This window comes from Hyperoodon ampullatus (assembly GCF_949752795.1).
Source record: "Hyperoodon ampullatus genome assembly, chromosome: 13".
Classification (NCBI taxonomy): Eukaryota; Metazoa; Chordata; class Mammalia; order Artiodactyla; family Ziphiidae; genus Hyperoodon; species Hyperoodon ampullatus.
This window is the reverse complement of record NC_136926.1, coordinates 17631137-17644224: the sequence shown is the minus strand read 5'-3', so window position 1 is coordinate 17644224 and position 13088 is coordinate 17631137. Positions and strand designations below refer to the sequence as shown.

Sequence of the window (13088 nt, the reverse complement as noted above, 5' to 3'; positions counted from 1 at the left end):
AGGATCAGCTAGAGGTCGGCCCACCATTCCCCTCCCCCAGCGCCTTCCAGATGTTGCTCTTCAGACATCTGGGGCTCTCAGGCCCTTGAGTGTGGCCTCCGGTGGTGAAGAACAGACTTTGGAGTCTGGCTGACCTCAGTTCAAATACCCGCTCTTGTGGGCAGAAGACCTAAATAGACATTTCTCCAAAGAAGACATACAGGTGGCCAACAAATACATGAAAAGATGTTCAACATCACTAATCATTAGAGAAATGCAAATCAAAACCACAGTGAGGTATCACCTCATGCCAGTCAGAATGGCCATCATCAAAAAATCTAGAAACAGGGCTTCCCTGGTGGCGCAGTGGTTGGGAGTCCGCCTGCCGATGTGGGGGACGCGGGTTCGTGCCCTGGCCTGGGAGGATCCCACATGCCGCATGGCCACTGAGCCTGCGCGTCCGGAGCCTGTGCTCCGGAACGGGAGGGGCCACAACAGTGAGAGGCCTGCGTACCACAAAAAAAAAAGAAAGAAAAGAAAAGAAATCTAGAAACAATAGATGCTGGAGAGGGTGTGGAGAAAAGGGAACCCTCTTGCTCTGTCAGTGGGAATGTAAATTGATACAGCCACTATGGAGAACTGTATGGAGGTTCCTTAAAAAACTAAAAATAGAACTACCATATGACCCAGCAATCCCACTACTGGGCATATGCCCTGAGAAAACCATAATTCAAAAAGATACATGTACTATAATATTCACTGCAGCACTATTTACGATAGCCAGGACATGGAAGCAACCTAAATGTCCACCAATAGATGAATGCATAAAGCAGACGTGTCACATATATACAGTGGAATATTACTCAGCCATAAAAAGGAACGAAATTGAGTTATTTGTAGTGAGGCAGATGGACCTAGAGTCCGTCATACAGAGTGAAGTAAGTCAGAAAGAGAAAATCAAATACTGTATGCTAACACATATATATGGAATATGAAAAAGCAGTATTGATGAACCTAGTGGCAGGGCAGGAATAAAGACGCAGATGTAGAAAACAGACTTGAGGACATGGGGGGTGGGGAAGGGAAAGCTGGGATGAAGCGAGAGAGTAGCATTGACATATATACACTGCCAAATGTAAAACAGATAGCTAGTGGGAAGCTGCTGCATAGCAAAGGGAGATCAACTCGATGCTTTGTGACAACCTAGAGGGGTGGGATAGGGAGGATAGGAGAGAGGCTCAAGAGGGAGGGGATATGGGGATATATGTATACATATAGCTGATTCACTTTGTTGTACAGCGGAAACTAACACAACATTGTAAAGCAATTATACTCCAATAAAGATGTGGAAGAAAAAAAACAAACAAATACCTGCTGTGCTCCCCACTACTTTTGTGATGGTCAATAAATGGCGTAACCCTGCTCAGCCACAGTTTCCTCATCTGTAAAATGGGCTAATAGCAGAACCAACCTCATAGGGCTGCTGTGAGAATAAAATACATTAAGAAGAGGATGAACGGCACCCAGCACAGGGCCTGGAAGGTGATTGGCACCCCCTAAATGTTTGCAGCTGCTGCTGTCGTTGTAAAGATGAGGACAGGTAAAGGGCACTTTTGTACTCAGACAGAGGGGTGTTGACTTAACCCCTCTTTGTTCTCTCCCTTCCAGGGGGCACGAGACATCCAAGTGACAGTGGAGCAGTGGGGTTTCTCGGATTTCATCATCATGGTGAACCCTTATGACTCCATAAAGAAGGTTAAAAGGAAGATCCAACAGAACCTGGGCTCCACATCCCTACAGCGTCTGTCCTTCCAGGAGCCCGGCGGGGAGCGACAGCTCCTCAGTAGCCAGTACTCCTTGGCTGATTACAGGGTTTTCTCCAACACTCGCATCTGTCTGCTGCAGACCATTGCCCCTGAGATCCAGGTCTTTGTGAAGAATCCCAGTGGTGGGAGCCACGCCTATGCCATTTACCCCAATAGCCTTGTCCTGAACCTGAAGCTGCAGATTGAAGTCAAGGAGGGGCTGCTCAGAGAGGAGCAACAGCTAGAGTTCCAAGGCCAAGTCCTGCAGGATGGGTGGAGCTTGAGGAGCTATGGTGTCCAAGACAGCACCACCCTCACGCTGAAGAAAGAAGAAAAGAAGAAGAAACCCGCTAGTTCCTCTGAAAGACCTCTCTGTGCATTTCTGCCATTTAATCCAGACCCCATCAGTTCCACCTAACCTTGCCAGTAGACAGATGACGAGGGATATGAGAGACTAGATATACAAACGAACAATGGCTAGACCATATTCGACAATAGAACTCTGACCCACAAGCTCTGCAGCCACCAGCCCGAAGCCAAACCACAATCCCTGCATCAATCAACCCCAAACCATCAGGATTTGGTCAATAACTGCCAGCTTCCTTATTCCCTCCCTTCCAATTTAGGATCAATGAAAGAAAGCCAAACAAGCTCCCTAACCAATCACATAGGACAGCCTGCTTCTGCTTAGCCCACCTCCAGCTTCCCCATGCAGACAACCTCAGTCAGGGTATGCCTGAAGCCTTCTCTTTTTCCAACTATAAAGCTGTCCCACCGCCCTGCTTGCAGTGGAGTCTCTGCCAAAGGCAAGGGATAGTGGCTGATTCCCTGCTATAGCAAGTTGGGAATAAATAATCTGTTTGTTCTCTTTCGGATGGTCTTCATTTCTTTCCACAGATGCTAAGGCTGTCCTGGCATCATTGCTTAAACATTTGAGCCTCTCAACTCTGGAAAGTGAGGACTGTAGGGAAACTGAGATGAAGAAAAGCAAAGTCTGGGAGAGCGAGGATGATGTGGTGTTAAAAGTCCCCTTGGAGTTCCCTGGTGGCACAGTGGTTAAGAATCTGTCTGCCAATGCAGGGGACACGGGTTCGAGCCCTGGTCTGGGAAGATCCCACATGCCGCGGAGCACCTAAACCCATGCGCCACAACAAGAGAAGCCACCACAATGAGAAGCCCGCGCACTGCAAAAAGGCCCAATGCAACCAAAAGTAAAAATATAATAAATTTTTTAAAATCCCCTCAACTTATTTACAAAACAGAAGTAGAGTCACGGATGTAGAAAACAAACTTATGGCTACCAGAGGAAGGCGGGTAGGGTGGTGAGGGATAAATTGGGAGATTGGGACTGACATATACACACTACTATATATAAAGTAGATGACTAATAAGAACCTGCTATATAGCACAGGGAATTCTACTCAATACTCTGTAATGGCCTATATGGGAAAATAATCTAAAACGAAAAAAAAAGAGTGGATATATGTATATGTATAACTGATTCACTTTGCTATACACCTGAAACTAACACATTATAAATCAACTATACTCCAATATAAAAAAACAAACAAACAAAAAAATTCCCTGAACTCCTGCAATACACACACAAACAGTACCTAATGGTCCAAGGATGTAAGGAAAGTAATAGCATCTTTAGCATCAAAGGACATCATGTGATCAGGTTTACTCCAATCAACCCATTACAAAGTTTGCTTTTCCCCCCTCCCCTTTGCCCCACTTTCTAATGGACTACTCACCGTAGGGGGGAAAAATGTACTTTATAATTGGTTCTCAGTAGTCTCTGGGCAATATATCAATAGCAGCCTGTTTCCCACCTCTTTTTACCTTCAGGGGCGGAAAGAGTGCCTCCTTTCCGTGGAGCAGACAGGTGAGTCCATCCCACACCCTTTGTATCCTTTATAAAGCCTAGTATAGCCCACATTGTAGGTAGTGGACCAATTCTTGTTTAATAGAATGATGAATAAGTTACCTTCCTCTCTTTCGTAATAGGAAAGCTGAGGCCAGAGAGTTTATTTTTTTTTAATTTTGACACACTCAGTTTCAAAAATAAAACACAAAGAAAAGCATTCCAAAGACAAAAGTGATTTTATTCATATTTTATATTGGAATATCTTAACTGTGGAGATTCTAATGTGTCGGTCTTGGAGGGATCTTAGAAGTCAGTATTTTAAAGTTTCCCAAATGTTTCCCATGTGCAGGTTGAGTGAAGTCCTGAGCTAGAAAACCGCAGAATGTTTCCCAAACCATATTGTGCAACAGAATCACCTAGGATAGTGCCTCTCAAACTTTAATGTGCACGCAAATCACTTGGAGATCCTGTTTAAATGCAAGTTCTGATTCAGGAGGTCTGGGCTAAAGCCAAGATTCTGCATTTTCTAACAAGCTCTGGAGTTTGCCGGTGCTGCTGGTTCACGGATTATACACCGAGTAGCAGCAAGGCCCTAGGATGTTGGAGGAAATAAAGATTCCTGAGTCCCACTCTCGGAGATTCTGATTCGCCTAGTTTTTAGTGAGACTCAACAATCTGCATTTTTAAAAGTTCCCTAAGGTTCTTCTGATGCCCAGACGGATTTACCAAAACCTGGGAACCAATCCTGGCTCATTAACCCCTTGTGTGACCTTAAGCAATTCTGTCCTCTGTATAGGTCTCATTTTCCTCCTCAAGGATAGATAAGTTGATTTCTTAGGCCCTTCCAGCTTTCACGTTTAAGGAAACCCCCAAAACAGTTTAGGACCAATGGCGGCCTGAGTCTGAGAACTACAATCCCCACAATGCCCTGTGCTGCTCCGCTCCCTTGTGGGATCTTGGAAGAGGATCGCTCCTGGAGGCGCCCCCCACAATCCTTTGCGGTGCTTCAAGGTGGCGGCGCCCACTGGTGCCATGAGCGATCTGGAGAGTAGCAGCTGCAGCAGCGATGCGGAGGAGCTGGAGCGGTGCCGCGAGGCGGCGATGCCGGCCTGGGGCTTGGAGCAGCGCCCGAGGGGCCCGGAGAATCGAAGAGTCGGTAGGGAACTATGTTCGGGGAGTCTGGCCGAAGGGCGCAGGATCTTCCCCTGCGGCCTGAGAGGACGGATGGTGAGGAGGGAGTTCCTGGAATTCGACTTCTTTCCCCGAGGAGGCTCCAGGGTCTGGGTGGGGTTCAGAGTCAAAGCGCGGACAAGTTCAGCAGGGAGGGTTGTTCCATTATCCCCGTCAGAGAAACCAAGGCACCTGAATGTCTCTTGACTTTGCTTCCCTGGGTCCACCCTAACTGTCGCACCCTGGGCAGCCCACCACATCTCCGAGGTGACTGCGACCCTTACTGGATTTTCGCATCCAGCCTTTCCCCGCCTCCAACACTTTCTCAAATGCCCTGGGGCTGCCAGCGAGCTGTGTCCTACACGTCTCTCTGACCGTGACTCCCTAGTGCTCTGGGAATAAATCCAAAACCCCTTAACTTAAGGGTACCTAATCCCGGACAGAATCCAGAGGGTCCGTGAATGTGAATGGGAAAAATATTTCATCTTTACTTTCATTAATCTCTCTTTGAAATTTAGCATCTCTTTCCATCATGCATGTGAACAACAAGCCACAGTAGTTTTGGCAATACCTGTTACTTTGTCTTAACAAAAGTCGCAGATTTTCAAATCCCATTCAAAAATATTTTATTCACAATAAAATGTTGAAAAAAAATCATTTCCTCTCATCCCTGCTTTAAAATTACAGTAATTTTTAGACCCATCAGTAGATCTTATTTAATACATTAATGAAGAAGCACATGTATTAATAATATCCCAAATTTGGCTTTTTACTATTAACGATAACTGAATTTCAGTATCATTGGTTTTCTTTGTAATCCTATGTGTTACATTTTTTGCATCTAAAACATTCTGAGAAGGGATCCAGGCTTTACCAGACAGCCAGAGCAGGCCATGGCAAAGAACCCCTGCTTTTGTTGAAAACGACTTACAAGCCCTTTGGTAATCCATTCCTTGCCTGCCTGTCCCTTTTTGCCTTCCTGCCATACTGCACACTTCCTGTAGGTAGGCTGCAGACCATACTGTGCCCTCTCATCTGTGGGCACCATAACTGCAGTTTTCTCTTCATTTTCTATAGGCAGAAATGCCTTTCCATCCCCATCACTTACTAGCAGTAAGAAATTTGGGCAAGGTACTTAAATCTCACTGTACTTAAATTTCCTCATCTGTGAAGTGGGGTTAATGGTAGTACCTACCCCGTAAGGTTGAGAAGGAACTGAGATGATGTATCTGCAGTGCTTGGTGCATATTAAAGGCCCAATAAATAGCAGCAATTATGTGATCGGTCTCTTTTCATGGACTGCTTTCCCCCTCCTGTCTGACTCCCGCTCATCCTTTAATACTACAGCTGAGACACCATCTCTTTGGGAAAGCTGGGTTACACGCCTTCTCTCCACCATCATCATACTTTGTGTGATTCGCTTCAAATATAACGCTTTCCTTTCTTCTACAATTGCCTCTTTATTTATCCTTTCTTTTTTCCTTTCATCCCTGCATCCCCAGCACCTAGAGTCAACTCTGGCCTGTACTTGATCCACAAATATTTATTGAGCGAGAGGTTACATGATGTGAACTTCACGAGGGCTGGTATCCCTTCACCATGGTATCCCCAGGGCCTACACAGTGGTCAGGAAAATAGTTCTTAAATAAATGAACTTGCCGGAAAGGCACCTCTAATGAGTGTGGAGGCTGAGACCCCAGCCAGACTCCCAGTCCAGTGATCAACATAACTGAGCCCCCTTCTTCTCTCTCTTCCACAGCACTTAGCACACAGCCAAGCACATAGTAAGCACTCAATAAATGCTGGAATCAAATTACACTTGCTTGTCCAGCACGGTGGTTAAGGGGGGGCCTCTGGAGCCAGATGGCCTGGGTCCTCATCCCAACTCTGTCGCTTATTAGCTGTTTGACCCTGGCTAAGCTATTTTACATCTCCTTGCCTCAGTTTCCTCTTCTGCAAAATGGGGATAATGGTAACCCCCACCCCATTGGGTCATTGGAAAGATTCAATGAGTTATACATGTAAATCACATAAAATAGTGCTCGGCACACAACTGATGCTATAGTCGTTTCTTCTATAAATGCTTTGGTGTTCGTTATTTTCACAGGTGCTGCAAATACTCAGTTGCCAACCACCCAGCCGAGCCTCAGGTACTGTGCACTTCGGGTTCACGTTTCACGCATTCGTTCATTGATATTGCTCCCCTGCTGTGTGCCAGAGGCTATTAGACCCTGGGATGTCAGTGCAAACCAGACACATGTCTTCCCCGCCCTCATGGGGGCAGCTTCTGAGCTGGCAGGAAGTGAGGTCCTTTTCATGTGTGTTGTAGACACAATGTGGATGAGCACGAACAAGACGGCAACGAGCTGCAGACCACCCCTGAATTCCGAGCGCACGTAGCTAAGATGCTGGGAGCCCTGCTGGACAGGTAACCTGCCCTTATTCATGAATATGAAGAGTAAGGGCTCCCATGGCCTGGAAGCTCAGAGTGTGTAAGTTGGCATCGCGGCAAGCATGTGGCATCTGTCACCTCATCACTTTTCATAATCACTCTACCACGAAGGTCCTGTCATTGTCCTTCTTCTCTAGATGTGGCAACAGGCTCCCCTCTGTGAAAGGAAGCATTTGCTTGAAGTCACAAGGAGGAAGGAGCAGAGTGGCTTTGACTCCAAAGGCCCTGCTCTTAACCACTGTGCAGTCCTGCTACCACGAGAGGAAGAGGGGAACCCGAGCTCATTCCCACTGCAAGAGGGCAAGGGACCGACTGAATTCCTATTTCTTGGGTGCTTTCTGTATGCCAGGCACTGTGAGAATACAATCTGTAAAGATCCAGGTCAGCATTCCCAAAATAGGTGCCCAGAAATGCGAGTCCAGAGTGTGGCTCTTGACAAAAGGGGTCCAACAGCAAAGAGGTGGAGAAACGCTCCACTGTGCATACCCCCGTGCCTGGGAGATTTAGATTCCTAATAGTGTATTCAAGGCCCTGAGAAGTCCTGCAGTAAAGAGACCTGTGTAACTTGGTTTAGCCCAGCATCTTGCGAATTCATCTGGCCACAATGCCTGTGTTCCATGGATGACTGATGGTGTGTCATGGGATGTGTTCTGGGATACGCTGGTCTACATCCATCCCCACTTGACAGAGCCCTCTCAGGGTTTTTGTCGTTGTTGTTGTTGTTTTTTAATATTTATTTATTTATTTATTTGGTGGCACCAGGTCTTAGTTGCCACTCCAGGGCTCCTTAGTTGTGACATGCAAACTCTTAGTTGCAGCATGCATGTGGGATCTAGTTCCCTGACCAGGGATCGAACCCAGGCCCCCTGCCTTGGGAACGGGGCGTCTTATCCACTGTGCCACCAGTGAAGTTCCCAGCCTAGCATGTTTTGAAAAGGAGATTGAGGGTGTTCAGGCCATAGTCCTTCAATTTGAAGTAGTCATTGAAAAAGGACAAATAAGCCCTCCCAAAGTGCATACCAGCTGCTCTTCCCAGACAGAATGTTGGGCCAGGCCTCAGCAGCCTGCACCCCCATGGCGTTAGTGCCAGTCCCCCAACCTGGGAGTGTGTTAAACATGTTTAGGAAGGTCAATTAGCATCTCAACCCATGGGAGTGGTTTTTCTCCATATGACCGTTCGGCTTCAGGGTGACCAGGGCCTGCCTGGCGTTGCAGTGATCCACAACGGATGCTTCCCTAGGTGGGAATCCAGCAGGATGCGGGTTACACGCATTCAGTATATTCCCTGCAGCGTTCCCATATTTCTCTCCAAAGAAGTGATACTCCAGTTGGTCCCTTGTGTTAGATCAGGGTTTCTCATCTTGGCACTATGGACATTTTGGACTGGATCGTCCGTGGTTGTGCGGGGCTATACCGTGCACGTAGGATGGTTCGCAACATCCTTGGCCTCTACCCATGTGATCCTAGTAGCGTCTCTCCACCAGCTGTGACAACCAACTGTGTCTCCAGACATTGCCTGGTGTCCCCTGTGGACCGACGTTGAACCACTGGGTTAGATACTACCCGGGTCAGGGGCGGCGCCCAGTTGGGCCAGACCGCGTCTCCGCTCCCTCTCCCCAGACCGCGTCCCACACGGGACTTCGGGGAGGCCTCTGGCACCTACAGAAGGCAGTTAGGAGAAGCATCCAGTGCATTGCTGTGTTCGCTGCGAGGATGTTGCTGAGAGCGTCGGTCTCTGCGGTGCGAGGTGACTGCCCCGACAGCGTTCCCCCAAGACCTTCCTGGTCTCGTCAGTTCTCCCCACTCTCTCTGTGCTTCTAGAGGAAGGGTGTCCTGTGAAGCTCGTTGCTTATCTTGACAACAGTAGTCGTCTTCAGCGTCGTTGTAGCTGCTGTTTACTGAGCACTGGCTTGCAGCCAGGCTCTGTGCTCAGGGCTTGGTATCCACGGTCTCATTTAATTCTTGTGACAGCCCTCGGAAGCGGGGACTCTTATTACTCGCAGTGTAGAGACGGGTAACACAGGCTCAGAGAGATGAAATCCCTTGTTAGTAAGTGACAAAATCAGGATTCAAAACCCAGGTCTGAAGTCTGAAAAAGGTCGGTGGGTTGTAGCAAAGTCAGTTTCCCGGTTGTGATAATGGACCCTAGTTACACGCAGTGTTACCAGGGGGAGAAACGGGGTGGGGGGAGGAGTCCGTGGATCTCCCCGTATTATTTCTTGGCACTGTAAGTCAATCTACAACTAGCTCAAGTTTTTAAAAATTAAAAAAAACCAAACAACCACAAAAAAACAGATCTGCCCTGCTCTAGGAGCTGACCTCTGAACTGTTTTTTTCTAGACTGGTCATATTTCCCTTTTCGTGCTTGCTGCCAGGAAGTTCAGAACAAAATGTGTAGCCTCTGTCTAGCAAGTGTGTAGGGCTTCCTGGCCACACTTCTGGCTCTTTCTGTCCTTCCTGCTCTTGTTTTCTCTTTGCCTTATTTGAAATTGCACTCATTTTGTTGTACTGTGAGTATCTTCAAAACTTCTTCAGCACTTTCTGGAATAAAGTAGGGTTTAAACCAGTGAGGCACCGCAGTTTGAGCTGGCACTGTGGACATTTGCGTCCCCATCAGGCCGGGGTGCTCTCCGCCTTTGCACTTAGTATCGCATTACCCTACCCCCTCCACTTAAAGGGAGAAATGCAAGTTTTAATTAAAAAGAATGTTCGTTGTTACCCAGAATCTCATCTTAAATCCACCATCTCTTCCCTTAGCTCCATTACCATCTCAGAAGCAGTGAAGGAGCCAAGAAAGGCTGAGGTACCGAGAGGCGTCCTGGAGGATGATGGTGAGCAGTTATACTTTCCTTTATTAAGCGCCTCCCATGAGTCTGGAGCTGGGAAATACGTTTTTGGCATTTTATCTTCTTTCATCCCTGCAGCCCCTGTACGAGGCATGTATTATGGTGATCCTGTTCACAGGGGAGAATCGTGAGGGGACTGGGGCTCTGAGGAATGCAGACACTGGCCCGAGGTGACCCTAAGCAGGAGCGCCTAGCCACTGCACCCTGCAGCCTCTCCCACATGAGTCTCTGTCCCCTGCCCAACTCATTAGCCACTCTGCGAGCTGCCTTAGGCGGGAGGCTCAGCTGCTAACTCCCTGAAGCCTCTGAGGGCTTGCTGACTTGATTCGGCAGCCAGCATCCCCTCAAGCACCCCATCCTCTCGCTGCAGCAGGTAGCAAGTGTGCCTCTCGTCCCACGAGGCACCATTTTGTAGTTAGACGGGAGCGATGCCCGCTGGACTGGGAGCTCCTTGAGGGCAGAGACGGGGCAGCCTCGGCCCCTGGGGTGCCCCTGGCGGTGCTGACTCCGCCCCTGTGGGTTGCAGGCTTCCGCCTTTTCTTCACGTCCATCCCTGGAGGCCCTGAGAAGGAAGCTACTCCCCAGCCCTGCCGGAAACGGTTGCCTTCCAGCTCCAGGTGAGATGGCACACCCACCCCTCAAGTTCCCTCGTTGTTGCCTGTGTTCTGTCTTGGCCAATCCCCCCTGCCCCCCAAATAGCCAGGCCAACTCCAGTCAGGTCCAGGCCCAGAAGGAGCCCTGTCAGTAGCTGGAGAAAGAGTACCTCAGTGGGAGGGGGAAGAGTTTCCACTGGGCATTGGCTTTGGATGTTTACTGCTTTTCGAGCACCCATCTTGTGCCGGACACTGCACTCCTGGGACATCCCTGTGAGGCCTGGGCTCTGTTAAGATCCCCGTTTTATAGATGAAGACACTGAGGGTCAGAGAGGTTAAGTCACAATGTGAGGTCACACAGCCGTGAAGCAGAGAAGCCAGTATTGGAACCCAGCTCTGCCTCACTGCCAAGCCTGAGTTCTCCAGCCGCCACCCTCTGTCCACGGCCTCTCTCTGGTGGCTTGGACTGAGGCAGTGAGAGGCGGCTTTGGGGCCCCATCCCGACTCCAGCTGACCCGGCCTGCCCTCCCATTGCAGCAGCGAGGACGGCGACGAGGAGTTGCAGCGCTGCCGGGAGGCAGCTGTGTCAGCCTCTGACATCGTCCAGGAGTCCGCCATCCACGGCCCTGGCAACGTGGAGAAAAAGGCAAAGAAGAAGAAAAGGAAGTGGAAAAAGAAAGCCAAGGAGGACAGCACCAACCTTGCCCCCGCGGCCACCACTGCAAGCAAGGCCGCATCTGGGGAGCAGGGAAAGGAGTCCGCCGGGCTCAACAGAGACCAGGCGCCGTTTGGGACCAAAAAGAAGAAAAGGAAGAAAAAGGCAAAGAGGGCCAGTGAGACCTCCCCACCCCCACCAGCAAAGAGCGCAGCAGCCATGCCTGCAAACTGAGCCCCACCTGTGAGCATGGGGCCCAGCTCAGGCAGCTACGGGGGACAAGGCATGTCCAAGCCCCGCTTCCCTCTCCAAGTGCAAGGACTTGGCTAGCAAGTCTAGACTTCGCCCATGACTGGGGCTGGCCCAAGGGTCGGGGCAAAGAAGCGGTTGTAGGGTGAGCAAGACCTGCCCTTCTGTGCTCCCACTGGGGCTGGGGCAGACCCGTGGTACCAGAACATTCTGTGGTCTCAGGAAGAAGGAGGGGCCTCCCAGTTACTGAAGGCTGATGGCCAAGTGGTAGAGCTTCCGCCGCCTCAGCCTGGTGTGGGAGGCGACCTGAAGAAAACGAGGGAGGGCGTCCCCGAGATGCCAAGCCCCAGGAGGAGTTTTGTGCGTCTCCCTCCAAGCCACACAGACCTGATACAACATTGTCTGGAAAAGGAGAGAGATCCCTGCCTCCACCTGGTTTTCCAGAATTTTCTTTCTTCACATTGTGAATACACCATGCATGATCATGTCTCTGAGCCAACCAGATAATTGAAAATAAATTGTCGAGGGACCCAGAATGTAACAGAGGGATTTGGGTGCTGCCCTCGTGTCCGTGCTGAATCATGATGAGCCACTGTAAGTAAGCATCACACAGGAGGGGTCCTGCCTACACCCCCAGAAGTGTTCCCCTACCCCAGCGTCAAGACTTCAGGAAGTGTTACAGCACTCATGGCCTGGGGGATTCATGGACCCATGTATCCTGCAAGAAGGAGCAGAAGTTCAAGGTGAAGGTGAAGTGCTGGCTTCGTTGCCTGGCCTTGGAGATTTGGCAAAGCAAGGAAGACAGAGGTGGGATATGAGAGTGTGTGTGCCGGCCCCATCCCTCCTTGGGCTCCTGGTCCCCTTCCACCGCCCTCTGCCTGCCCAATCCCATCTGGGCGATGTGTGGACAAGCAAGATGTTTCAACATGTTCCTCATTTACTTTACTAAAAGTTAAATAAATGTACAGGCTCTCCCTTAGCCGGCTGCAAGCTGCAGGGGATGCCAGTTCTCCCCTGGCTCCTTCCTCAGTCCAGGATGGAGGCAGTCCACTAGGGCTGGGTTATCTGCAGCAGCCCCAGGGAGATGAGCCCTGGGTTGGCACGGCTCCCTTGTCCCTCAGGACCTCAGCCTCCCCGGGGTGGGGGGCTGTGAACGCCTCCCGTCAGCTAGCTGGGCTTCAAGCTTCCAGGCGGCAACCCCTCCTCTGGTCTCGCCTCTCTTCTCCCTCTGGGCCCCTCAGCTCTGCCAGCTGCCCGGCCTTACCGCCTTCTGAGCTCAGCAGCTTCTCCCCCAAAGCAGGGAAGGGTCTGCTGCCCCCCTACCTTGACTTGGCACCAGGCACAGAGTCACGGGTCTCCCATAGCAGCAGGGACAACACCTAGGCCTGCGGGGGTGGGGGGCTTTCCAGTAGAGGCGAGATGCCAGGCTGGCATCAGAAGGTGTGATGCGCAGGGGGACAGATGTCCAA

The 13088-nt window shown here is 50.0% G+C and overlaps 2 protein-coding genes across 2 annotated transcripts; both read left to right on the top strand.

Moving 5' to 3' along the window:
* Positions 1-1491: 1491 nt before the first annotated feature.
* LOC307062408 (2'-5'-oligoadenylate synthase-like protein 1) lies at positions 1492-2202 on the top strand (the record flags this gene model as incomplete). Its single annotated transcript, XM_079718141.1, has 2 exons — positions 1492-1521; positions 1648-2202. The coding sequence occupies 2 exons, from the start codon at positions 1492-1494 to the stop codon at positions 2200-2202; spliced, it is 585 nt and encodes a 194-aa protein (XP_079574267.1).
* A 2484-nt stretch (positions 2203-4686) lies between these two features.
* On the top strand, positions 4687-12623 carry LOC307062512 (protein CUSTOS; the record flags this gene model as incomplete). Its single annotated transcript, XM_079718221.1, has 6 exons — positions 4687-4810; positions 6932-6974; positions 7154-7252; positions 10034-10107; positions 10649-10739; positions 11253-12623. The coding sequence occupies 6 exons, from the start codon at positions 4687-4689 to the stop codon at positions 11602-11604; spliced, it is 783 nt and encodes a 260-aa protein (XP_079574347.1). The 3' UTR covers positions 11605-12623.
* Positions 12624-13088: the final 465 nt, after the last annotated feature.